At 39.2% G+C, this 24,385-nt stretch overlaps 2 protein-coding genes across 3 annotated transcripts in view; one reads left to right on the top strand and one right to left on the bottom strand.

The window, feature by feature from the left end:
• Positions 1 to 631: 631 nt before the first annotated feature.
• lsm4 (LSM4 homolog, U6 small nuclear RNA and mRNA degradation associated) lies at positions 632 to 9,012 on the top strand. Of its 2 annotated transcripts, none has more exon segments than NM_200696.1 (6): positions 632 to 749; positions 2,518 to 2,559; positions 3,461 to 3,559; positions 3,721 to 3,922; positions 5,778 to 5,858; positions 8,767 to 9,009. In NM_200696.1, coding segments are annotated over 6 exon segments (432 nt in total). In that variant the 5' UTR covers positions 632 to 746; the 3' UTR covers positions 8,772 to 9,009.
• A 9,805-nt stretch (positions 9,013 to 18,817) lies between these two features.
• rab3ab (RAB3A, member RAS oncogene family, b) overlaps positions 18,818 to 24,385 on the bottom strand; it is a 29,639-nt gene continuing 24,071 nt past the window's right edge. The window contains 3 exon segments of the mRNA NM_001017761.1: positions 18,818 to 19,085; positions 19,683 to 19,807; positions 20,495 to 20,613. Of these exon segments, the coding sequence (NP_001017761.1) occupies positions 18,895 to 19,085; positions 19,683 to 19,807; positions 20,495 to 20,613 (435 nt within the window). The 3' untranslated portion in view covers positions 18,818 to 18,894.

Below are 24,385 nucleotides of genomic sequence, written 5' to 3'. Positions count from 1 at the left end.
TTTGGTTCAAAACAACCGCCAAACTCGGACAACAAAACTCTACAGGATATGGCTGTAAAGGGATATTAATCCAATATCAATGTAACAAAAAGAAAACAAAAGCCATTTTTTCCTTTTGTGTTGAAATTCCTGAAACAGTTTAGTCTAAAAGAGAGCCAAACTCAAAAGAAAAAAAGAGGTGATGTTAATTCAAAACAAATTTAACATAAAAGGTATTTATTTAATTGTCTGATTGTCAGACTTTAAATCCGAGTCTCCCTCAACTATCTTATAAAGAATCCTTTCTGCTTCCATTCTGCCCCTACAACATGCAGTCATTAATTACATTAATATGGTCCTGGTGTCCTTGAAACTTTCTGCATGAAGGACTCATAAATGGCAGATTAACCTGCTGCTGGATGATGTGTGGATGATTTACACGGGGCATAACTAAGCAACACAGCGATCTGTTAAGGAGGAAGTAGTAAGTCTCAAAGCTTGCATACTCTTTTGTTGCACACTCAAAAGTATAAACTTTTCCTTTACAAAAAAGTACATACTTTTTAGGGCGTAGTATAAATATGTGATTTGGGACGCAGCGTTTTGGGACTTTTGCTTTGACAACTTCCGCTTTCACCTGGAAGTACAACAGTAAGTGGTTTGCAGATCGCCTTGTGCTGCGAAGAAGATTCACAGAAAATCATTTGTGATTGAAGTCTTCAGTGGATTAAAACTTCATATAAAGACTGATTGGTCATTCAGCTGACATGGTGAGATGAAGTCGATAAACTTACTGGCTAACGTTAGTGAAATTAAGATTTTCCGCTGTGTTTATTGGATGATCTGTAGGTCGGTTAACACCGATTACGCGCAGAAACAAAGCGTTGTGTAAACGTTTTATTTGGGTGTATACACGAATCTTTACAAGCACGTTACGTACTTATTTAGTAAAATAGATAAAATTAGTTAAAAATCAATGTAGACGGCTATTATACATTTATTACTCTATTAAATTATCTCTACAGACATGCGAGGAACTTCAGAAGTCAGAAAGGTTTTGGCGTAGTTTTATCAAGAATATCCAAAGTCGGTTTTATATTCGCACATTCGTTCAGTGACAACTTGTGACATGCTCCCTACCTTGTTTACCATGGTACTTTAAACATTTGGTCTAAAATCACATGCAAGTATACTTGTGTATATGACTTGAAAACATCATTAGTGACCAGCCCGTCAACAACCATGCCACCTTCATAGTCACTTAAATCCCCTTTCTTCCAGCTTTCTGATGCTCGATTTAAACTAACGTTACAGCAGATCATCTTGACCATGTGTACATTCCTGAAGGCATTTCGATTCCGCCATGTGATTGGCTGATTAGAAATTTACGTTAATGAGCAGTTCGACTGGTGTACCTAATAAAGTGGACAGTGAGTGAATGTTTAAAATATATAAGCAATGGTACCTAAATAATCAAGTAAATCATCTTGCATATAGAGGTAAGTTTAGTTTTATATTCGCATATTCAGACTTTCCCCTTAATAATATAATTATAGAAAAGTATTCTTTGCAAATTCTAAATTGGAAAATCAAATTAGCAGCCAAATGATTATCAAAGTACAGCATTGTTTACAGTCAATTAGATGGTGTTAATGTTGTTTAGAAGTCATGTTTGCACGCTAATTCCGATCAAATATTCATGTTAAACATTATAGGGACTTCTAAATGAACGAAAATGCGAAAATAAAACTAACTTTACCTCTATATCTTACGTCAATAGTTTTTTTTGCATTATTATATATGCAGCAGAGAATGCAATTCGCTCCTGTTATGGCTTATATGAATAACAGGACTGAGTTTTTAACATTTAATGATCAAATACATGCTAAATGCTGTACGCTGTAATCTCTCGGCTGTGTATTTTAAACATGGCAGGTTTTTTGTTTTCATTCTGGCTTATTGCGTAGACGAATGACGTATTTCTGTAAACCTAGAACATTCAGTTGCACATCTAGCTCCGCCTTTTGGTACCCTTTCTCGTGTTTGGTATCCTTTCGAAATGGTGCCTAAGAAGTGGTACAGTTCGGTTCGCCTTTTGACAGTGCAAATGGCCATAAAAGCGTACCAAACCGAACCGTACCACTCAGTGAAAACAGGCCATAAGCGATTTGTTTTTCAAATATTTGCTGAATCGTGGGCTAACCGGTGTCTTGAGATGTAGAGGGTCCTTTTCTGCTGGAGATAGTGTTGCTAAATGAAAACTAAATGAAATCAAACAATCAAACAAAACTTGCATATAACATAGAAAAAATATCTGAAAAATAATAGCAATTTTAAAATTTTAAGTTTTCCAAACCGCTGTTAACCTTGAACCCAGTTATTGTCCTATATGCTCAGTCCAGGGTCACATATTCTGGTTAGTGAGTGTAATCTCCAATTGAATAACAATTAACAATATTCCATTGTGAGCACAGAAGAAACTCTTCATTTACTCTGTTGTTAGCATGACCACTCGAATTCTTTCTTTTTCTTTTCTAGCTCCCGTTATCTTTACTGAAGACGGCACAGAACCACCCGATGGTGAGTATCAAGCAGCTCACTTCATGCGTGCATCTTTATTGTCAGCACGAAGTTAAAGGTGCCATGATCAGGGATCATACTGTCCTGAAAAGTCATGGAATTTTGACAAGGCATTTTCCAGGCCTGAAAATGATTTGGAAAAACAAATAAACCCAAAATGTTATAACGATGGTTTGTTCTGTAGACTATTAGAAAGATATATAGCTTAAAGGGGCTAATAATATTGTCCCTAAAATGTTTTTTTATTTATTTAAAACTGCTTTTATTTAAGTAAAACAAATAGGACTATATATATATATATATATATATATATATTTATTTATATATATATATATATATATATATATTTATTTATTTATATATATATATATATATATATATATAGTACTTCAATTAAGAGCAGAGAGGGATTTTCTCGTTGTTTTATTAATTATGATAAAACAGGCGGCAGCTATTGTGCTCTGTCACTTTAATGGTTTCGCTTTCACGCGTCATTTGATTCTCAACTCATTTGTTTATTACACAAATGAGGGTTAATATGAATAATCACTAAATACTGCGTTTTGACACCTGTTTGAACATTAAAGCGCTCACGTTAATGACTTTAGATGTGTGTGCTCTCTGCTCGTCGCAATGTGCGAATAAGACCAACTGCTGACCGCATGCTTCTGACTGTGTCTGTGCGGCGCACACACACAAGCATGTGGTCTTTCGCGCTTTTAAGAGCAACAAGTGAGGACAATTGGACGGGGGCGGTAAATAATGGAATAATCGTTTATCTCGATTAATGTTTTTTTATAATCGTTAGAAGCCGAAATCGAATTTTCGATTAATTGCACAGCCCTAAAATGAAGTGCTGAACAATAATTGAGCTTTTAAGTTAATCTGCTTTTCTTTTCAGCTGGTTGAGTTAAAGAATGGCGAGACATACAACGGCCATCTGGTCAGCTGCGACAACTGGATGAATATAAACTTGAGAGAAGTTATTTGCACTTCACGGGTAAATACGACTTCATTCAGATGAAAACGTCTTTGGGAGACTATTGATTCCTTACAAAATTAAGCAAAACACTTGTTTGTTTTATTTAAACAAATCTGCAGGTTATTTATTTGTCTTGCTGAAATGTGACGGCTGTTTTTTCTGCTTGCTCTGATTTGCAGGATGGAGATAAGTTTTGGAGGATGCCAGAATGCTACATAAGAGGAAGCACCATTAAATACTTGCGAATCCCTGATGAAATTATAGATATGGTGAAAGAGGAAGTGGTGTCAAAGGGCCGTGGCCGGGGTGGCATGCAGCAGAATAAGCCACAAGGAAAGGGCAGAGGAGGTGGACCTGGAAGAGGTGGCGGACCTGGCAGAGGTCTGATGCTTTTATATTCATACAATAGATCATATCATATAATCATTCCAGACATATATAGCCCTCCTTTTCCCCCAAGTTCTGTTTACTGAGAGATTTTTTTCAGGACATTTCTAAACAATAGTTTTAATAACTCATTTCTAATAACTCATTTCTTTTATCTTTGCCATGATGACAGTAAATATTATTTGATTAGATCTTTTTCAGGATGCTAGTGATCAGCTTAAACTGCCATTTAAAGGCTTGATTAGGTGAACTAGGCAGATTAGGGTAATTAATGGTAATTAATTGCTTAAGGGGGCTAATAATATGATAATAAATAATGAAAATAAAATGGTAAAAAACTGCTTTCATTCTAGCTGAAATAAAACAGACTTTCTCTAGAAAAAAATATTATCAGACATACTGTGAAAATTGATTTGCTTCATTAAATGTCACTTGAGAAATCTTTGAAAAAGGATAAATAATTCACAGGAGGGCTGACAGTTTTACTCTCATTGGTATATTTTTTTAAATGTGTACACGCAGTTTTGGGCTTAAAGGGCCATGAAACCACCTCGTTTCAGCAGGGTTTTCTCACCTCTACTTTGGAAAAAGCCAGAAAAGTGGGCGTGTCCAGCTCTGTTTAGGGGGGAGTGTCGGAGGAACTAAAGTGGGATGGTGTGGGAGTGTCTATTTGGGCACGCGCGAGTTTCAGTCAAAATACACACACATGAGAAAGTGATGGTGTTTAACCTACATGGACATCTGTAGTCGAATTATTTGCCAAATTATTAAATGGGTGACTTTAACTGCAGTTTGGCTCTTTCATTCAGGGAATTCATTCATGCCCCTCGCGACAAACGTGATATTTGATTCGAGGAACTGCTGTAAGCGTGTATTTTTCATGCAACGTTTGATACCGCACGACGAATGAGAGAAAAAAACCCTCCGCATTTCCCAGAAACTTAGATACACACGGCAGGTAGCGTCAGAAAGCCACGTGTGTTATTCCGGTCACAAAATGCGGTGCTATGTTTGCACTCAGTGCAATAGTTAACTTAATTCGATACGAACAAACTGAATAAACAAAGAGCACTGGTCGCTCACTTACCAAATCTGTAGAGACAGGACAATCACCAGCAACTAGAGCCGCGTCATTATGAAGAGAATACTAACGTTACAAGCGAATCCGGATTTCAGCATTTGCAGATGAGAACAGCTCTCAGGTAAACAATAATCCGCCTTAGACACGTAAGTTATTGTTGTCAAGCGTTGCGTACACTAAGGGGAGAGAAAAGGAAAACGAAACTTAATGGCAGCAAACTATAAAAGAAACACTTCACGCTTGTTTTGCCAACACAACGTGGCGTCTCTGTCCTGAAAACACTGTGATAGTAATGAATATTAATGAAGTTGCACAATAGGGCGCGCTGATTGGTTTGAACCAAGCTTTGCTCATGCATTAATGCATCACACTGTAAGACGTAATAAGACACACTCTATCACAGACGCCCAGTCTGCACGCTGGAATACACGCTATTATGTCATGGCCGTGACGCAGCTTCAAAAATTCGTTTCAAACAGGAAGTACGAATTTGCTTGAAATAACGCAAAAACAACCAATTTACATTTTTTAGTGAAATATAGGTGTCCTAATAGTGTTTTTAGCAGTGTGGGACACATATACCACTGTCAACAGCTCAAAAAATGTGTTTTGGTGTTTCGTGACCCTTTAAAGTTTTTTCCACTTGCCCTGACAATTTTAACTCTCCACACACGCACACACACACACGCGCGCACACACACACACACACACACACACACACACACACACACACAGATTAAAAAAAGAAATTCCCATTCTATTTGACAGGTGTTTTTGGTGGCCGTGGCAGAGGCATGCAGGGATCTGGCCGTGGACAGCAACAAGACAAAAAGCCTGGAAAACAACAAGGTGTCATAAACTAACAGTAGATATAAAACAGATCCTCCTTTTATTATGGGCTCCTAAAAATGACAATTCTGTGTTTAATTACTCTCCCTCATTTCCTTAAACATGAGACATTTGTTCATCTTCAGAACCCAAAATCTAAATCCTAAATCTGAGAGCGCCCTCGTCCTCCATAGACAGAAAAGTGGACAATGTTATCGTGCGACGTAATGTTATGTGTATTTATGTAGCACATTTATCGCGAATAGCCATGCAACCAAAGCACTTCACAGTCTTAAAGGGGGTCTTTCCACTCCACCACCAGTGTGCAGCATCTACTTGGATGATGCGACGGCAGCCACAGGACAACGGTGCCAGTGTGCTCACCACACACTAGCTATTGGTGGAGTGGAGTGGAGAGACAGTGATAGAGCCAATTCGGTAGATGGGGATTTTTGGGAGCCTATGATAGGTAAAGGCCAATGGAGGGAAATTGGCTAGGACATCAGGGTTACACCTCTTCTCCTTACAAGAAGTGCCATGGGATTTTTAATCACTACAGAGAGTCAGAGAATGTCTCATCCGAAAGACGGCGCCCACTGACAGTATAGTATTCCCTTCACTATACTGGGGCATTAGGACACACACAGACCACAGGTTAAGCGCCCACTGCTGATCACACTAACACAACTACAACAGTAACCTAGTTTTCCCATGAGGTCTCCCATCCAATTACTGACCAGGCTCAGCTCTGCTTAGTTTCAGTGAGTAACCGGCCTTGGGCTGCAGGCTGATATGCCTGTGGCTATACAGTTGAAGTGTACATACACTCTAAAAAAAAAAAAAAGGAACAAAACCATTTTTTAAATGTCTAGTGTAAAATCATACTAGTTTACTATTTTAGGTTCGTTAGGATTACCTAAATGATTTACGTTTGCTTAATGCCTGAATAATGAAAGAATTTTTTTTTTTTGAGAATTTTTATTTTACTTTCTAGACAGTCAAAAGTTTACACACATTTCCTTGGTATTTCTTTTTAGCTTTGATTTCAAACTGTATAATCTGGGCAAATGTTTTGTGTATCCTTCCACAAGCTTCTCTCAGTAGTTTGAAAGAATTGGCCATTCCTCCTGACAGAATTGGTGTAACTGAGTCAGATTTGTAGGTCGTCTTGCTTGCACAAGCTTTTTCAACTCTGCCCACAAATTTTCTATAGGATTGAGATCAGGGCTTTGTGATGGCCACTCAAAAACATTAACTCTGTTGTCCTAAAAGCACATTTTAACTAATTTGGCAGTATGCTTAGGGTCATGATCTGTTTGGAAGACCCATTTGTGGCCAAGTTTTAATTTCCTGGCTGATGTCTTGAGATATTGCTTCAGTATTTCTACATAATGTTTTTTCTTCATGATGCCATCTATGCTGTGAAGTGGACCAGTCCCTCCTGCAGCAAAACAGCCCCACAACATGATGCTGCCACCCCCATACTTCACAGTTGGGATGATGTTCCTAGGCTTGTAAGATTTCCCCTTTGTCCTCCAAATGTAACATTGGTCATTATGGCCAAACGGTTAGTTCCATCAGACCACAGGACATGTCTCCAAAAATTATTCTTTTCCCAGTGTAATTTAGAAAAGTGTAAACTGGCTTTTTTTGTTGATTTTGGCTTGTTGATTTTCCCATGTCACACAAGGAAGCAGTGTGTTTGAGGTTTTCTTTAAATACTGTTCTACAGTTGTGCTTTCAATTAACTCATGTTGTCAATTAGCCAATCAGAAACTCCCGAAGCCTTGACACCATCATCTGAGCTTTTTTAGAGGCAGAATAATCTTATTGTATGTCAACTTGACTTTCAGGAAAAGTTATAACAGTTTCTAAAAAAAAATACAATAGGGTAGGTTAAATTGTCCGTAGTGTATGAGTGTGTGAATGAGTGTGGATGTTTCCCAGTGATGGGTTGAGGCTGGAAGAGCATCTGCTGTGTAAAAACGTACTGGATAAGTTGGTGGTTCATTCCGATGTGGCGACCCCAGATTAATAAAGGGACTAAGATAACAAGAAAATGAATGAATGAATGTGTAAACCATCCTGGAACCTTTGACATACTCTTTTCAACATACGACGATTTGTGACATACTAATTCTAATTTGAAATACTATTTAAGACAGATAGTATGCAAATTGGGATGCAACAATTGGTTTTGGTCTTGACTAAACATCTTGCTGTGGAGGATGAGGGAGCTCTCTGATTTCCTCTAAATTATGTTTATTTGGGTTCTGAAGATGAACAAATTTCTTAGGGGATTTGAAGACATGAGGTTGAGGAACCAATTGGAGAATTTTCATTTTTGAGTGAACTAACCCTTGTAGTTTTATTCCCTTTAGGCAAGAGGTGTCCAAACTCGGTCCTGGAGGGTCAGTGTCCTGCATAGTTAGCTCCAACTTCTTTCAACACACCTCCCTGGATGTTTCTAGTATACATAGAAGGAGCTTGATTAGCTGGTTCAGATGTGTTTAATTGGAGTTGGAACTAAAATATGCAGGACACCGGCCCTCCAGGACCGAGTTTGGACACTCCTGCTTTAGGCCATAGGTCTCAAACTCCGTTCCTGGAGGGCCGCAGCTCTGCACAGTTTTGCCCTAACCCTAATCAAACACAGCTGATGCAACTAATCAAGGTATTTAACACTACTAGAGACTATTAAGCGTGGTTGGAGCTAAAATCTGCAGAGCTGTGGCCCTCCAGGAATTGAGTTCGAGACCACTGCATTAGGCACCTTAAGGTCTTATGCCATTCACGCATTAATATAATTTAGATATATTCTTTTAGAAGCCTCAATGTGTGCATCAATTAAGCTTTGAATGGAAAAAAACAGAATCTTTGTCATTAAATATTGTACAGTGTATCTAATACTGTTTGTTTACTTTCTCAGTTTGATCATCGACCAGAAAGAACGAGTTTAATTTGAAATGGACGTCCTGGATCTCCGTGAAGATTTTAATTTGGTGATGTTGATTTAAAGATGCTCTTCCATTCGTTCTAAACTGTTTTATTTTGTCTTCAGTCATTCGGTGCATGTTTTCACATTTCTCTTTTTGTGCTTTAAAACACAACCATGCTGTAAGTTTGACTTGTCTATATGCACTTGTGAATAAACGATTTTTGTTAAATATGGCAATCGCTGCTAATATTTGAGCACTCTGTTATGTCTAAGTATTTTTTAAAGACATAAGTAAAAGAAATAGATAGTAAAAGGGTTAATGGGTCGATTGATGCTGTTCAGGGGGTCGTCTGTACAACTCAAGTCTTTTGGTAAAATGAGAAGGTCTGTAGTTTTTCTGAACGGATGGCTTTTGAGTGGTTTTCAAAAGCAGTGTGATTATGAGATTGAGAAAATAGTGATAATGTTGACTGTTTACATGGACACCAATAATCATATTTTAATGTGATTAAGACAATACTCTGATTAAGAGTCTACAATGTAAACAGAGATTTTCGATTAATCTGATCAAAGCCATAATCGAACTAAACAGAAATCAAATTGAGACGTGGAGTATGCAGATTTTAGTCGCATTATTGAAGTGCAGTACAAACATGTAAACACCGCAATCCAACTATTACTGTTGTGTCCCCTTCACTATACTGGGGCATTAGGACTCACACAGACCACAGGTTGAGCACCCCCTGCTAGCCTCACTAACATCACTTCCGACAGAAGCCTAGTTTTCCCATGTGGTCTCCCATCCAGGTAATGACCAGGCTCAGCCCTGCTTGGCTTCAGTGAGTGACCAGTCTTGGGCTGCAGAGTGATATGGCTGTGGGAGAAAGATCCAGGAGCTGGGAATCGAACTCGGGTTGCTGTAAGCATCAATATTGGTGCAGACGAAATTGCAGATTTTTGAAGCCCATTATTCAATCTATTTACTTTTCAGGGTTTCCGCGGGGTCTTAAAAAGTTTAACATTTAAAAATCAAAATGTTAGGCCTTAAAAGGTCTTACATTTGCTGTTCTAGGTCTTAAATACTATTGCACAGGTCTTATTTTTCCGATGTTCATGTAATGCTACAGCTAATGCTCATTTAAATTCTTTTTTGTTGTTGCTTGGTTTTTGTTGTGTTGTAGTTTTTTATTTCACTGGTCCAAATGTATTTTAAGGTATTACAACTAAGAATGAGGCCAACATGCAATCCACTTTCTGTTATCGAACTCATCGCAACGTCATTGCAGAGTTTGCGGAGGTTCGCTTTGACATTGTTTAGGCGGGCGGAGCACGCAAAATTTTTTTGACACTCGAGCGAACGGTTCGTGCTATGCCACATTTTATTTGAGTTGAATATGAATCACTTCGAAGAGATTTTGTCTGAAACGGGTACGACGGTAGTTCCGGAAACTTCCAACTTTGTTTATTTGTCTGACTTAACGTTTTAAAGAGCCTCATTTTAAAGAGTGAGGCTGTCGTTTTAAAAGGGCCTCGTCTGTTTAAGGTGCGCTTGCGGTCAGAGAAGGTGCGCTGTGCGGCACAAGGCGAAAGTATAAATCAGCCTTAAGATGTTTTTTTTTTTTTTTCCTGTAGTTCAGTGATGGTCTTCAGTACTGTTCAATTTGAATACATTTATTTTGCCACTGATTTTGTGATTTTGCATTTTCTCTATGTGTATGCGTGTTTTAATAGTGATATAGGTCTTAAATTGAATACTTAAGGGTCTTCAAAAGGTCTTAAAGTCTTACAATTGACATTATGATATCTGCAGAAACCCTGACTTATGTAAATGTATGAAAATATATACATATTTATTTATTTATATTAATTGAATATACAAGTTGGTAAAGTAGTATTTTCTGTCTTTTAGTGGATGTGTCGTATGAGACAGTGGTCACTTGGGCAGTACCTTTTTTAAAGTTACGCATTTGTACCTAAAAGGTCCATCTCTGTACCTCAAACGTAAATATTTTTTGTCTAAAAAGTACTGATGTAGGACCCAATATGCACTTCGAGTTACCTTTTTGGACCTTTTAGACGCAATTACGCACTTTTGCAACTTTCTGCCTCTTTCCGCACTTTTTTTTGCAATTATGCAATTACGTACTTTTTGAAAAGGTCCTGCCACAATGACAGCTGTCATTACCTTTATTTCCGAGTCCCAGCTGAAAAAAACAGCTTTAACCAGCCTAAGCTGGCTGGCTAGTTTTAGCTGGTCGACCAACCTGGTTTTAGAGAGGTTTTGGCCATTTCCAGGCTGGTTTCCAGTCATTTCCAGCCTGGTCTTAGCTGGTCAGGCTGGAAAATTACCAGCTAAATCCAGCTAAAACCAGCTTGACCAGCCTGGTTTAAGCTGGACATAGCTGGTTTTGGCCGGGCTCCCAGCCTACCCTGCTGAAAAATCCAGCTTAAACCAGCCTAGGCTGGTTGGCTGGTTTTAGCTGGTCGACGAGGCTGGTTTTAGAGGAGTTTTGGCCATTTCCAGGCTGGTTTCCAGTAATTTCCAGCCTGGTCTTAGCTGGTCAGACTGGAAAATTACCAGCTAAAACCAGCTTGACCAGCCTGGTTTAAGCTGGACATAGCTGGTTTTGGCTGGTCATCTCCCAGCCTGACCAGCTAAGACCAGGCTGGAAACCAGTCTGGAAAAGGCCAAAAACCCTCTAAAACCAGCCAACCAGCCTAGGCTGCTTCAAGCTGGATTTTTCAGCAGGGTAAGCTGGTTTTAGCTGGCCATCTCCCAGCCTGACCTGCTAAAATTCGCTGGAAACCAGCCTGTAATACCCCCTCTAAAACCAGGTTTGTCGACCAGCTAAAACCAACCTAGGCTAAGCTGTTTTTTTTCAGCAGAGTACTTAAACTGGTAACAGTCAATACCTTTTATGAGCAATCTTATATAATAATCATGACCTTAATGAAAAAACACTCATGACCATGAGGGTTTTCAGAAAGCGTTAGCTTTACATTTTGTTTTCCTGCAATTGTATAAATGTGTAAGTGTGGCCTGCCTGCTGCAGCGACTACAGAAAGATGATTAACCCAGCAGTTTCCTTAACCAATCCGTCGCTTCTCCTCGCATGGAGCACATGCGGCTGAGTGTTACCATGACAACAGCTGATTCAGCCTTCATCCTGGAGATTTGCCAGCAAGTGTGCTGCTATTTTTAGGTGAACATTTACAGTCGTGTCTTCAGTTCCCTCTAGTGGTCAGTTTCAGCACATGAATCAGCAAGAAGACGTCCCAAGTAAACAGCACAAACCTTTATTTTAATAACTTCAGTCATTTTCACAACATAGACAGTTGATTTGGTAAATTTCACCACTGGACACTTTGACACCAAACCCCTTATTGTAAGAACAGTACATTTACTACTGCATATTAGTGTATTTTTTCCCCTTGTACATTACACTCCGATTATCAGAAAAACAAAATATCAAAAATAAAAAACTGAATCACAATGGAAAGCATGAGTACAAATAATCCAGAGAAACATGTGGGAAATGGGAAACAAACTCTTTAGTCATGATAAACGATATCTGAATATAGCGTGGCTATTTTACATGAAGCTAGGATGTCAATATTCACTTCTTATATCCAGGGTCACATGTATGGTATCGAGTGCTCGTTTGAGATTTGGACCAGCAATTTGTCCTGGGCCTCATGGATTTTAGACTCTTCTGACCTACATTAAATGTGAACATCTAACAGAGTTTGATCTGTTTTAACAGCATTTGCCACAAATATAGTCTAGATTTTAAAGGAACACTCCGCTTTTTTGGAAATAGACCCATTTTACACGTCACCTAATGTTAAACAGTTTAGCTTTACCATTATTTAATCCATTTAGCCAATTTCCAAGTCTGGACCCCGCTAAAAAAATCCAGCTTAAACCAGCCTAGGCTGGTTGGCTGGTTTTAGCTGGTCGACCAGGCTGGTTTTAGAGGGGTTTTGGCCACTTCCAGGCTGGTTTCTAGCCATTTCCAGCCCGGTCTTAGCTGGTCAGGCTGGAAAATGACCAGCTAAATCCAGTTAAAACCAGCTTGACCAGCCTGGTTTAAGCTGGACATAGTTGGTTTTGGCTGGGCTCCCAGCCTGGCTAGGCTGGTCAAGCTGATTTTAGCTGGTCCTCTCCCAGTTTAACCAGCTAAGGCCAGGCTGGAAATAGCTGGAAACCAGCCTGGAAGTGGCGAAAACCCCTCTAAAACCAGCCTGGTTGACCAGCTAAAACCAGCCAACCAGCCTAGGCTGGTTTAAGCTGGATTTTTCAGCAGGGGAGGGAGCCGTTTTAGCTTAGCTTAGCATAAATCATTGAATCAGATTAGACCATTAGCATCCCTCTCAAAAATTTCTAGATTTTTCCTGTTTAAACTTGATTATTGGGCAACACTGTGCCTCAGTGGTTTAAAATGTATGAGTGTGTATGGATGTTTGCAGTTGGAAGGGCATTCGCTGTGTAAAACATATGCTGGATAAATTGGTGGTTCATTCCATTGTGGCGACCCCTGATGAATAAAGGGACTAAACACCTTATAAAGCACCTAAAAATAGTTCCCAAGTTAGTCCCCAAAATAGTCCCAGCTAGGTAACTAGGTAGCAGCGCTGCATAATATTGTGCCTGCTGCAGGCATGGAAAGGCAGCAAAAATGAGAGCTGCTAATGGTCTAATCTGATTCAATGATTTATGCTAAGCTACGCTAAAAGTGCCCTCGTCTGACCAGGAGATCGGCTAAATGGATAAAAAAAATGGTAAAACTGAGCAGTAAAACTATTGCACCTGCTGCAGACATGGTACGGCAGCAAAGATGCAATATGCAGTATGCTAATGGTCTAATCTGATTCAATGATTTATGCTAAGTTAGGCTAAAAGTGCCCTCGCCTGACCGGGAGCTCGGCTAAATGGATAAAAAAAATGGTAAAACTGAGCAGTAAAACTATTGCACCTGCTGCAAACATGGTACGGCAGCAAAGATGCAGTATGCTAATGGTCTAATCTGATTCAATGATTTATGCTAAGTTAGGCTAGGCCAAACGTGTTGTCGCCAGTCTTAGAGATTGGCTGAATGGATTCAAAAATTTGTAAAACTGAGCTGTTTAATATTGCACCTGCTGCAGATATGGTATGGCAGCAAAGTTTTGAGATGCTAATGGTCTAATCCGATTTAATGATTTATGCTAGGCTAAGCTAAAAGTGTTGTCGCAAAAGCCGGAAATTGGCTAAATGGATCATAAATGGTAAAACTGAGCTGTTTAATATTGCACCTGCTGCAGACATGGTACGGCAGCAAAGATGCGAGATGCTAACAGTCTTATCTGATTCTATGATTTATGCTAAGCTAAGCTAAATATGCTCTCGCCAGACCCAGAGTTTGGCTGAATAGATAAAAAAATGATACAACTTAGCTGTTTAATATTGCACCTTTTGCAGACACGGTACGACAGCAAGGATGTGAAATGCTAATGGTCCAATTCAATTCAATGATTTATGCTAAGCTAAGCTAAAAGTACTCTTACCAGACTTGGTGATTGGCTGAATGGATAAATTTTTTTAAAACTGAGCTGTTTTTTATTGCACCAGCTGCAGACATGGTACGGCAGCAAAGATGCGAGATGCTAACGGTCTAATCCGATTCTATGATTTATGCTAAGCTAAGCTAAATATGCTCTCGCCAGACTCGGAGATTGGCTGAATGGATTCAAAAAGGGTAAAAACTGAGCTGTTTAATGTTGTGTCTGCTGCAGACATGGTACGGCAGCAAAGATGCAAGATGCTAATGGTCTAATCCGATTCTATGATTTATGCTAAGCTAAGCTAAAAGTACTCTCGCCAGACCCGGAAATTGGCTGTTTACCTCTTTAAAATGAGCTTATTTCCTCCCCAAAAGTGGAGTGTTCCTTTAAATTCCAGCAAACCTGCTCCACAGTAGACACGTCTGTCTATCTGCCTGCTTTGGTTTACAACAGTACTTTCCAACTAGGATTTAAACCACTTAATCAAGCACATATCCATCACCTCCTACCAAAAAATGTTCTGTTTATGTTAACAGAATGATAAATAATCCGCGACACGTTAAAATGTATTCTCTTCAATATTGCTCTATATTAAAAGTGACACATTCATTCACGAGCAGGCATACACAACAGCAGGTAAAGAACATCCGGTATATCCTCTTTAGAGTTCTTTTTTTCTTCTTCTTTTGTTTAATATCACCTAGATTGTTTTTTTTTTTTAAAGCCCAGAATCAATACGACACAGATCACACATAAAACCCAAATGTATTTACAGTACGTTTTCACAAAAGGAAGACGGAGTAGCAAAGGAAATATGCAGGAATAGTCAGGGAGGGCCTTACACATGTAAACGTTAATACTCTTGGGCTTTTTTTAAAAGTTTTTTTGGAAACTGATTTTTGCATTATAGTTGCAGGCCTGGTTTTTTTCCACAGAGCTACATATAATCGTTCACAGGACACACCAGTCTAGAAAGTCCTAATGGGGAAATTCCAGTCAAATCTTAGTAATTTTGAGAGCATATAGGAGTATTGTTGATAGTACGCGGTGTAGGTCGAGCTTACGGCTATTATAATGAAATAAGCAACAGCGTGACTGCAAATCAGACTCGAATTCTGCCTAGAAATATACTTGACTAGTTGTTTTACGAAGCATTTCGAAAGGAATCCTACCACTATTTGCCTAAATGGCTTTATTTCCTTCCATGCGAATTTACATTAAGGAATGTTCGTGTATGATATCTGGCTTTCAGTCCCGGGACTGAAATAACATGAGGCAAGGCAGTGAACAAGATACGATGTCACATATATAAATAAGCGAGAAAGGTTTGTGACGAGCACTGCAAAGAATTACCATGAAAACAGCGTTAATTGACTTCTCTATCTTTCTTTATATATATATTTATATATATATATATATATTTATATTTATATATATGTCTGAATTAGTCATTTTCAACAAAATAAAATAACAATATGCATCTCTAACTGCATTGTTTAAATACTGAACTGTATTTATTATGTACACGTCTCGAATAAATACAGAAATCTCCCCCCATTGCTCTTTTTTTAAATATTTGTTCATAAATAATTGAAGGATGTGGAAGAGTAGAAGACATGAGGTGAAATGAAGGCATTGACAAGATTGAAGATAACTGATTCTGTGTGCTAGGGCAAAGTTGGGCCCAATCACACCTCCCCATCGGGCACCCTGATGTTGTGTTGTCACGATACTGGGATATTGGGTACCAATCGGTACTGAAATTGTAATAACATCGATTATTGAACATTTGAGTGCTGTTGAGTATGTTGAAGCATGTAAAGGTATATAAAACCCCCCTGTCTAGTTTGAAAAAAAATTCAGGAAAGTGGTCGAGTCCAGCTTTGTTTAGGTGGGAGTGGTGAAAGAGGAAAGGGTTTGGATGAAAGGGGAGTTTCAGTACATGCACAACAACAACACAAGCACAGATGCAGGGGAGATAGACGGTGATTCTGATTCTGGAAGTGGAGGACTTTCAATCCATAATATTGTAGGTTTTGTTCACGAGTGAGGGAAGGATGGAACGTGAGATTGACAGACGGATTGGTGCAGCGGCAGCAGTAAAGCAATCAATGTACTGGTCTGTTGTGGTAAAGAAGGAGCTGAGCCGAAAGGGAAAGCTCTTGATTTACCGGTCAATCTACGTTCCTACTCTCACCTTTGGGTCATGATCGAAAGGACAAGATCTCGGATACAAGCGGCCGAAATGTGTTTCCTTCGAAGGGTGGCAGGGCGCACTCTTATGGATAGGGGGAGGAGCTCTGACACCTGGGAGGAGCTCGGAGTAGAGCTGCTGCTCCTCCACATCGAGAGAAGTCAGCTGAGGTGGCTCGGGTGTTTTGGATGCCTCCTGGACACCTACCTAGGGAGGCTTTCCAGGCATGTCCCACCGGAAGGAGGCCTCGGGGAAGACCTAAGACACGCTGGAGGAACTATGTCTCTCGGCTGGCCTGGAAACACCTCGGGATCCCCCCGGAGGAGTTGAAGGAAGTGTCTGGGGCGAGGGAAGTCTGGGGTTCTCTCCTAAGACTGCTGCCCCCGCGACCCGGCCCCGGAAAAGCGGCAGACAATGAATGAATGAATGAATATTGTAGTGATATAACTGTAAACTTAGTAACTAAATAATTTTGACTAAGGTATGTCTTTAAAAACTGAAGAGTATTGCTGACGATACTAACTGTTATCTGGAGAAACATAAACAAAGTACATTGATCACACACTTCTCAAATCCGTAGAGATAGGACAATCAACACCAACTGGGACCGCGTCTTTTTTAAAAGAAGATAAGTATCAAATCCGGATTTCACCCCTTCCATGTTCCTTACAAATGTATTTTTGTCGCATGTTAGCAGACCACTGTAATCCACACATGTGGATCCACAAGTGAGCGGTGTTCTCATCGCGGGGGCACAATTATAAACACTGATGACCCATGTCTCCGAACAATTCTTCTACTGCAATTCTTCTTAACACAAAGTGCCGTCTATCTGAACACTGTAACAGGTCTTCGAAGCTACATCATGCATATTAATGAAGTTGCATCTTGTTCACAATAGAGCGCGCTGATTGGTTCAAACAAAGTCGTTCTCATGAATTAATGAACAGCTGTTAAACCCAGTGACGTCATTTTACACCGGCCGGTACAGATAGCCAATCTTAACGCTGGAATTTACACGATGATCTCATGGCCGTGACTTCGCTTCAAAATTTATTTTTGAACCGGCAGAACGAATTTAGTCGGAATAACGCAAAAACAACCAGTTTTCACTTTTAGTGAAATACATGTGTCCTAATAGTGTTTTTAGCAATGTGGCACATATATGACTGTCAACATCTCAAAAAATGTGTTTAGGTGTTTCGTGACTCTTTAAACAGCGCTGATTTGCCATTTTGTTCACATGCTCAACAGAAATGACTGGAACTGTTCCCACTCAACAGTGATTGGACTGTGATTGGGTCAGTTCACATAACTCACCACTGTTTACTGAGTGTAAATACAGATATAGGGATTGTTTCAAAGTCACATCGATCAGCTGGTTTGTCTATAAGCTAACATACGTGTGGTCTACTGATATATCGTGGCTCCAGTGTCCCTGTATATGTGGTTACACTCAGAAAACAACGAGTTAGGAGAACTAATGATCATCACAGCCAATCAAAGTCTTTTCCGTTGAGCACAAGAACGTGTTTAAGAACGTGTTCAACAGCGCTCAAATGTTCGCGGGAAATGGATGTTTTTAAAATTTGAGTATCGGTTGATACCGAATTCCAGTATCGTGACAACACCACCTTGATGTCAAAATGACATTTTAAAAAATGCATTGATGTCTATTTGATGTCAAAACCTTAACGTCAATTTGACATCCACATATTGATGCTCTTTTGACCACCTAAAAGTATTCTAATATAAGAAAACTTCTATTTATCTGAAAGCTTCGAGTACAAATTTGAAAATTACAATGGATTACGTCAATTTGACATCTAACATTGGCGTCAAAAACTCGTCAAATATTGCCAATGTTAGGTGTCAACTTGATGTCATTTGCATTGTAGGGATACAAAATCCATTGTAATTTTCGAATTTGTAATCGAAGCTTTCAGATTGGCGTCAAAAATGCGTAAAAAAATCGTCAATGTTAAAATGGATGTCGTTTTAATTGCCAATTAACATCAAATCGATGTGCATCTTTGACGTATTTTTTGACGTCATATTGACATGTAAGTGCCCATTAGGTTCCTAAATTTTAAACTTAGGCCTTAGGTTAAACCCTTGAATCTTAATTTCAAGCCTAATCAACCTCTATGGCTTTGCTTTTTAAAATTTGATGGATTTCGTATTAAATCAAATCAAGCTTGAAATGTAAAAGCGAGCAATCATAAAGGAGGGGGAGGAGCTAGAGGGCGTGGCCAGAGGAGGCAGTAAGCAGTATTGAGGGTTGATTTATGTTTCTTGTTCTTCTTTTTAAATACCTAAACCTGTGTTTTTTCCGTGTGTGAGTGTTGGTGCAAGGCAGTGCAGACAGAGCTGTGGGATTTTCAGCAGGCGCAGTCCTGGTGCGGGGCGGCGGGCTGCTCTGTGAGCTGCGGCCCTTGTTTGGCTCCCGTCACTGCAGGATCGGCAGCATCCAGGCTCTCTGACATCTTCTCGCAGATTATGTCCACCAACCGCTCGAAGGTTTGTTTAACATTAATGTTGTCCTTGGCACTGGCTTCGAAATATTCAAAACCTGAGAATCAAAGAAGAAACTAAATCAAGACCAATGCATCTTCTGAAATCCAGTCAGCTGCCATTGACAAAGCGCAAGTTAAGCTGCCATTGATTTTTCAATCGCTAGTTAGCCCTGTGCAATACTGAACCCTGCAGGCACAAAACGTCAACATGACACCATATTGACGTTGTACCTCAACGTCAAGGGGACGTTAGATTTTGTTGGGATGAAAATCGGGTTGACGTCGAACCCAACGTCAGGCCGACATCAATGTCCAACGCAAAATCAGCCTAAAATCAACCAAATATCAATGTCTAATCATGTTACACCTCGATGTTGTGTGGAAGTTTCCACTATGACATCTATCAGAAGTTGATTGATTCAGATTCATAACAATCATCATATCATTATAAAGAACATTTATTATAAACAACAAATCTTATTCAAAAGTACCTAATGCAAAACTTCGCGCACATTTCTCATTCAGTAGGAGTGCTTTACACAACCAAAGTTAGCTGCATTGAATATCATATGTAGCACATTTCAAACGATAACCAAATTAATTTCAGCAAACTGGCCATTCCTAGAAAGAATATTAATAATATTTTGACTTACCAAGATGCTCAGAGAGCTGTCTGCCCCTTTCAGAAGCCACGACCCTCTCATCCTCCATGTCACACTTGTTGCCTACTAGAAGCACCTGAGCGTTATCCCATGAGTATGTCTTAATCTGTGTGGACCTGCGGGTGATCAGTCAGACATGATTAGATGTTAAAAAGTTACAGTAATTGTAAGCTCAGGATAATTTGAAATATGTGCCTCATTCTACATTTTTACAAAATGTAAAACAAGTTGTTTAAGGTACATTTCGTTGCACATTTAGGCTGACAAATACACTAGAGGGTGCTGTCTAAATTTTTCACCTAGCGTACCACTAACTTTAACCATTCCCTAAACTCTATAGTGTTTTCAAAAGCAAACATAAGAGAAAAACGCCTTGTTAATATGTAGTTTACTCTGAATTTTTGTTTCTTTTGTTTCGTCGGACTTGAATCTGAGTGCTCTTCATCAAAAGTACAACACCGTACAAGGTGAGCTACCAAGCAAACTGACCACTGCAGAAAAGTTGTCCATATGGAGATAAATAGGTGACGTAAGCATATCAGATTACAAATAATAGACATACTTGAGATATTTTGTGGTATTTATCTTTTTTTTGTTAATAACCAGTCTCTTTAAATATCATTAGTGTGAGAAGGAACAAAAGTTTTTGCTGTCATACTGCCCCACAGCATACATTTTACCTAGAAACTGCACTCAAAAGGTATTTTTATGTAAGTTGTTGTGATTTCACAAAAATGTACAGTATGTAAAGCACATATTTCCAATGAGCCTGTGTTATTATTTTTTATGTTTAGAAAACTCACCAGTCCTGCACTGCAGCGAAAGACTCCTCATTGGTAATGTCGTACATGAGGATGAATCCCATGGCTCCACGGTAATAAGCGGTGGTGATGGTTCTGTAACGCTCCTGCCCCGCTGTGTCCTGTGAAGAAATAGTCAAAACACTCAGTGTTGGGTTAGTTACTTTAAAAAAAATTATTGATTACAAATTACTGACTACTACTGGAAAATTGTAACTTGGTTACATTACTAATTACTTCCAAGTAAAAAGTAATCAGATTACTAATTACCTTGCTTTGAAGTTACCATTAAAGCATAAAATATGCATACAAAAATACTAAATAAACTGCAGCTCTATCAGTAATTTATTAATCACTGAAAAAAAAAACATTACAATAGGTTGATCGCAGCAGCTTCACATGTTTAAAAGACTTAGAGAGAGTTCACTTAAAAACTTAAAATTTTCTCATCATTCACTTGTTTCAAACCTGTTTGTCTTTTTTAAACACAATAGAAGACATTTAGAAGAACACTGGATACCAGTAACCGTTAACATCCATAGTATCAAAAAACAGCAGTGTTTGAGGTGTTCTGTGTTTGTCTGAAGTAATTATTCATTCATTTATTCATTTTCTTAATGGCTTTGTACCTTTATTAATCTGGGGTTGCCACAGCGGAATGAACCACCAACTTATCCAGCACGATTTTATGCAGCCGATACCCTTCCAGTCGCAACCCATATCTGGGAAAAATTCACACACACTCATTCTTACTCATACACTACGGACAATTTAGCCTACTCAATTCCCCTGTACCGCATGTCTTTTGACTGTGGGGGATACCGGAGCACCCGGAGGAAACCCACACGAATGCAGGGAGAACATGCAAACTCCACGAGGCTCGCCAACTGACCGAGGCTCGGACTAGTGACCTTCTTGCTGTGATGCAACAGCACTACCTACTGCGCCACTGCGTCGCCCCCTGAAGTAATTAGTCTACCCAAATGTGTATATTCCAAATAAAGTATGAATCTGGTTGGTCAGTTCGTGTCACAAAACTCACATTTTTTTAACTGAGGGCACCTAGAAAATGCAAGTGCGTGCAATATGCACTCCCAATATGCGTGCGCAAGCCGTACACCTCCATCAGAAATAACAAACTAGCGCAGGCAAAAGATAAGGCCCCATTAGCAGCTACGCTGCCTTCACATTCACTCTTCCCATTCACTCTTACTGCCTTTACTCCCGATCCTGCACAAAAAAATCCAATTAGGCCTGCTTAGGCTGAGTTAGACCATTGTGTTTTTGGAGTCTGGTGTCCTCCTTGGCAACAAGTTGTCATAAAATGCTTAAACAAGTTGCTGGTTATGAGAGACTGGTCGAAAGATCTTTAGAGGCTGGACTGACTGCATTTCACAGCAATATTTTTGTTTTCACGCTCAATGAAATCGAAGTAATGTCTGCATTTCCACTTGAAGAAGCAACCACTCTTCAGGAACCATTTCAGCTCACGTTCTGCTTATTAAAGGTGCAGTAGGTGATTGTTTTCACAAACATTTTTGTTGCTGGTTTAAAGTCAATAGGAATGATTAAAGTAAATTATCGAAATGTATTTATATGTATTTTTATATTCTCGGTAAGGGATAAAACTAATAAATGTTCGTCCAATTAAATATTGTCAGACCAACATGTACTGTTATAATGCAGTAATTTTACACCTATCACTGGTAACACTAAGATAAACCAAAGCACTTTTTTTTTTATCTGTTTTTGTCTTGTTTCTACAAATATCAAAAAGTAAACTAAAAACTACATACTTAAATCAAGAAGCATTTACTATACAAATAAAAAAGATTGTATTGTTTTAAGAAATATTATGTCAAAATTAAGTCAGTTTTTCCTTAAAACAAGATAAATAATCTGCTAATGGACTAAGCAAAAATAATATTATTTCAAATTATTTTGGTTGTTTTAAGAAAAATCTCACCTAATTTCTACAATATTTTGCTTGTCTTAAAAAAAATGACTCTTGGTTTTAGAATTTTTAGATATTTGGACTTGAAACAAGACAAAAACTTGTAAGTAAGAAAAGCATTTTTGTCACCCCCTTTACTGACCCCTGCACTCTTTTATCATAACCAGGAAAACAGGATTTAGTCATGGTTTCGGTATTCCGGTTTCGTAGCTCCTCCTACCAAGAAATGTGAGAGTGAGTACAACAATAAGCATCCACCATTATAAGCAGCTGATCTCTGCATCACTGCACCAGAGAATAGAGCCAGTTAATTATGAACACACTCAGTTCAGTCATTAAATGTTGGGCTAACTGTATGCGCAAAGCCAAGTAAAAGCTGGTCTAGTGACTGACTACATACAGTGCATTCGGAAAGTATTCATAGCGCTTCACTTTTTCCACATTTGTTTCTCTTACAGACTTATTCCAAAATGGATTAAATTTATTTATTTCCTCAACATTCTACATACAATACCCCATAATGACAATGTGAAAAAGACTTAAAAGATTTTTGCAAATTTATTAAAACAAAAAACCTGAAAAATCACATGTACAGAAGTATTCACAGACTTTGCCGTGAAGCTCTAAATTGAGCTCAGGTACATTCTGTTTCCACTGATCATTCTTGAGCTGTTTCAGCAGCTTAATTGGAGTTCACCTGTGGTAAATTCAGATGATTTAAAAAGGCACACACCTGTTTATATAAGCTCCCAGGGTTGACAGTGCATGTCAAAGCACAAACCAAGCATGAAGACAAAGGAATCGTCTGTAGACCTCCAAGACAGGATTGTCTCGAGGCACAAGGCTGGGGAACATTACAGAACAATTTCTGCTGCTCTGAAAGTTCCAATGAGCACAGCGGCCTCCATTATCTGTAAGTTGAAGATGTTTGGAACCAACAGGACTCTTCCAAGAGCTGGCCGGCTATCTAAGCTGAGTGATCGGGGAGAAGGGCCTTCATCAGATAGGTGATCAATAACCCGATGGTCACAGTCTGAACTCCAGTGTTCATCTGTAGAGGAGAAACTTACAGAAGGAATAACCATCTGTTCAGCAATCCAACAATCAGGCCTGTATAGTAGAGTGGCCAGTGGGAAGACACCAACCGCCTGGAATTTACCAAAAGGCATCTGAGGGACTCTCAGACCATACAAAACTAAATTCTCTGGTCTGATGAGACTAAAATGTAACTTTTTGGAGTGAATGCCAGGTGTTACGTTTGGAGAAAACCAGGCACTGCTCATCACCAGGCTACCATCCCTTCAGTGAAGCATGGTGGTGGCAGCATCATGCTGTGGGGATATTTTTCAGAAACTGGAAGACTAGTCAGGATAGAGGGAAAGATGAATGCAGCAATGTACAGAGACATCCTGAATGAAAACCTGCTTCAGAGTGCTCTTGACCTCAGACTGGGGTGAAGGTTCATCTTCCAGCAGGACAATGACCCAAAGCACACCGCTAAAATATCAATGGAGAGGCTTCACAACAACTCAGTGAATGTCCTTAAGTGGCCCAGCCAAAGCCCAGACCTAAATCCTATTGAACATCTCTGGAGAGATCTGAAAATGTCTGTCCCTGTCGCTTCCCATCCAACCTGATAAAGCTTGAGAGGAACTGCAAAGAGGAATGGGCAAGACAGGTGTGCCAAGCTTGTGGCATCATATTCAAAAAGACATGAGGCTGCCAAAGGTGCATCAACAAAGTATTGAGCAAAGGCTGTGAATACTGACGTACATGTGAATTTTCAGATTTTTCATTTTGAATAAATTTGCAACAATTTCAAAAACTCTTTTTTTTCACATTGTCATTATGGGGTATTGTGTGTTGAATGTTGAGGAAATCAATAAGTTTAATCCATTTTGGAATAAGGCTGAAACATTAAAAAAATGTGGAGCGTAATG

The sequence above is a fragment of the Danio rerio genome, chromosome 11 (genome assembly GCF_049306965.1).
Source record: "Danio rerio strain Tuebingen ecotype United States chromosome 11, GRCz12tu, whole genome shotgun sequence".
NCBI classification, from domain to species: Eukaryota; Metazoa; Chordata; class Actinopteri; order Cypriniformes; family Danionidae; genus Danio; species Danio rerio.
This window is presented reverse-complemented; position numbering and strand designations above follow the sequence as displayed.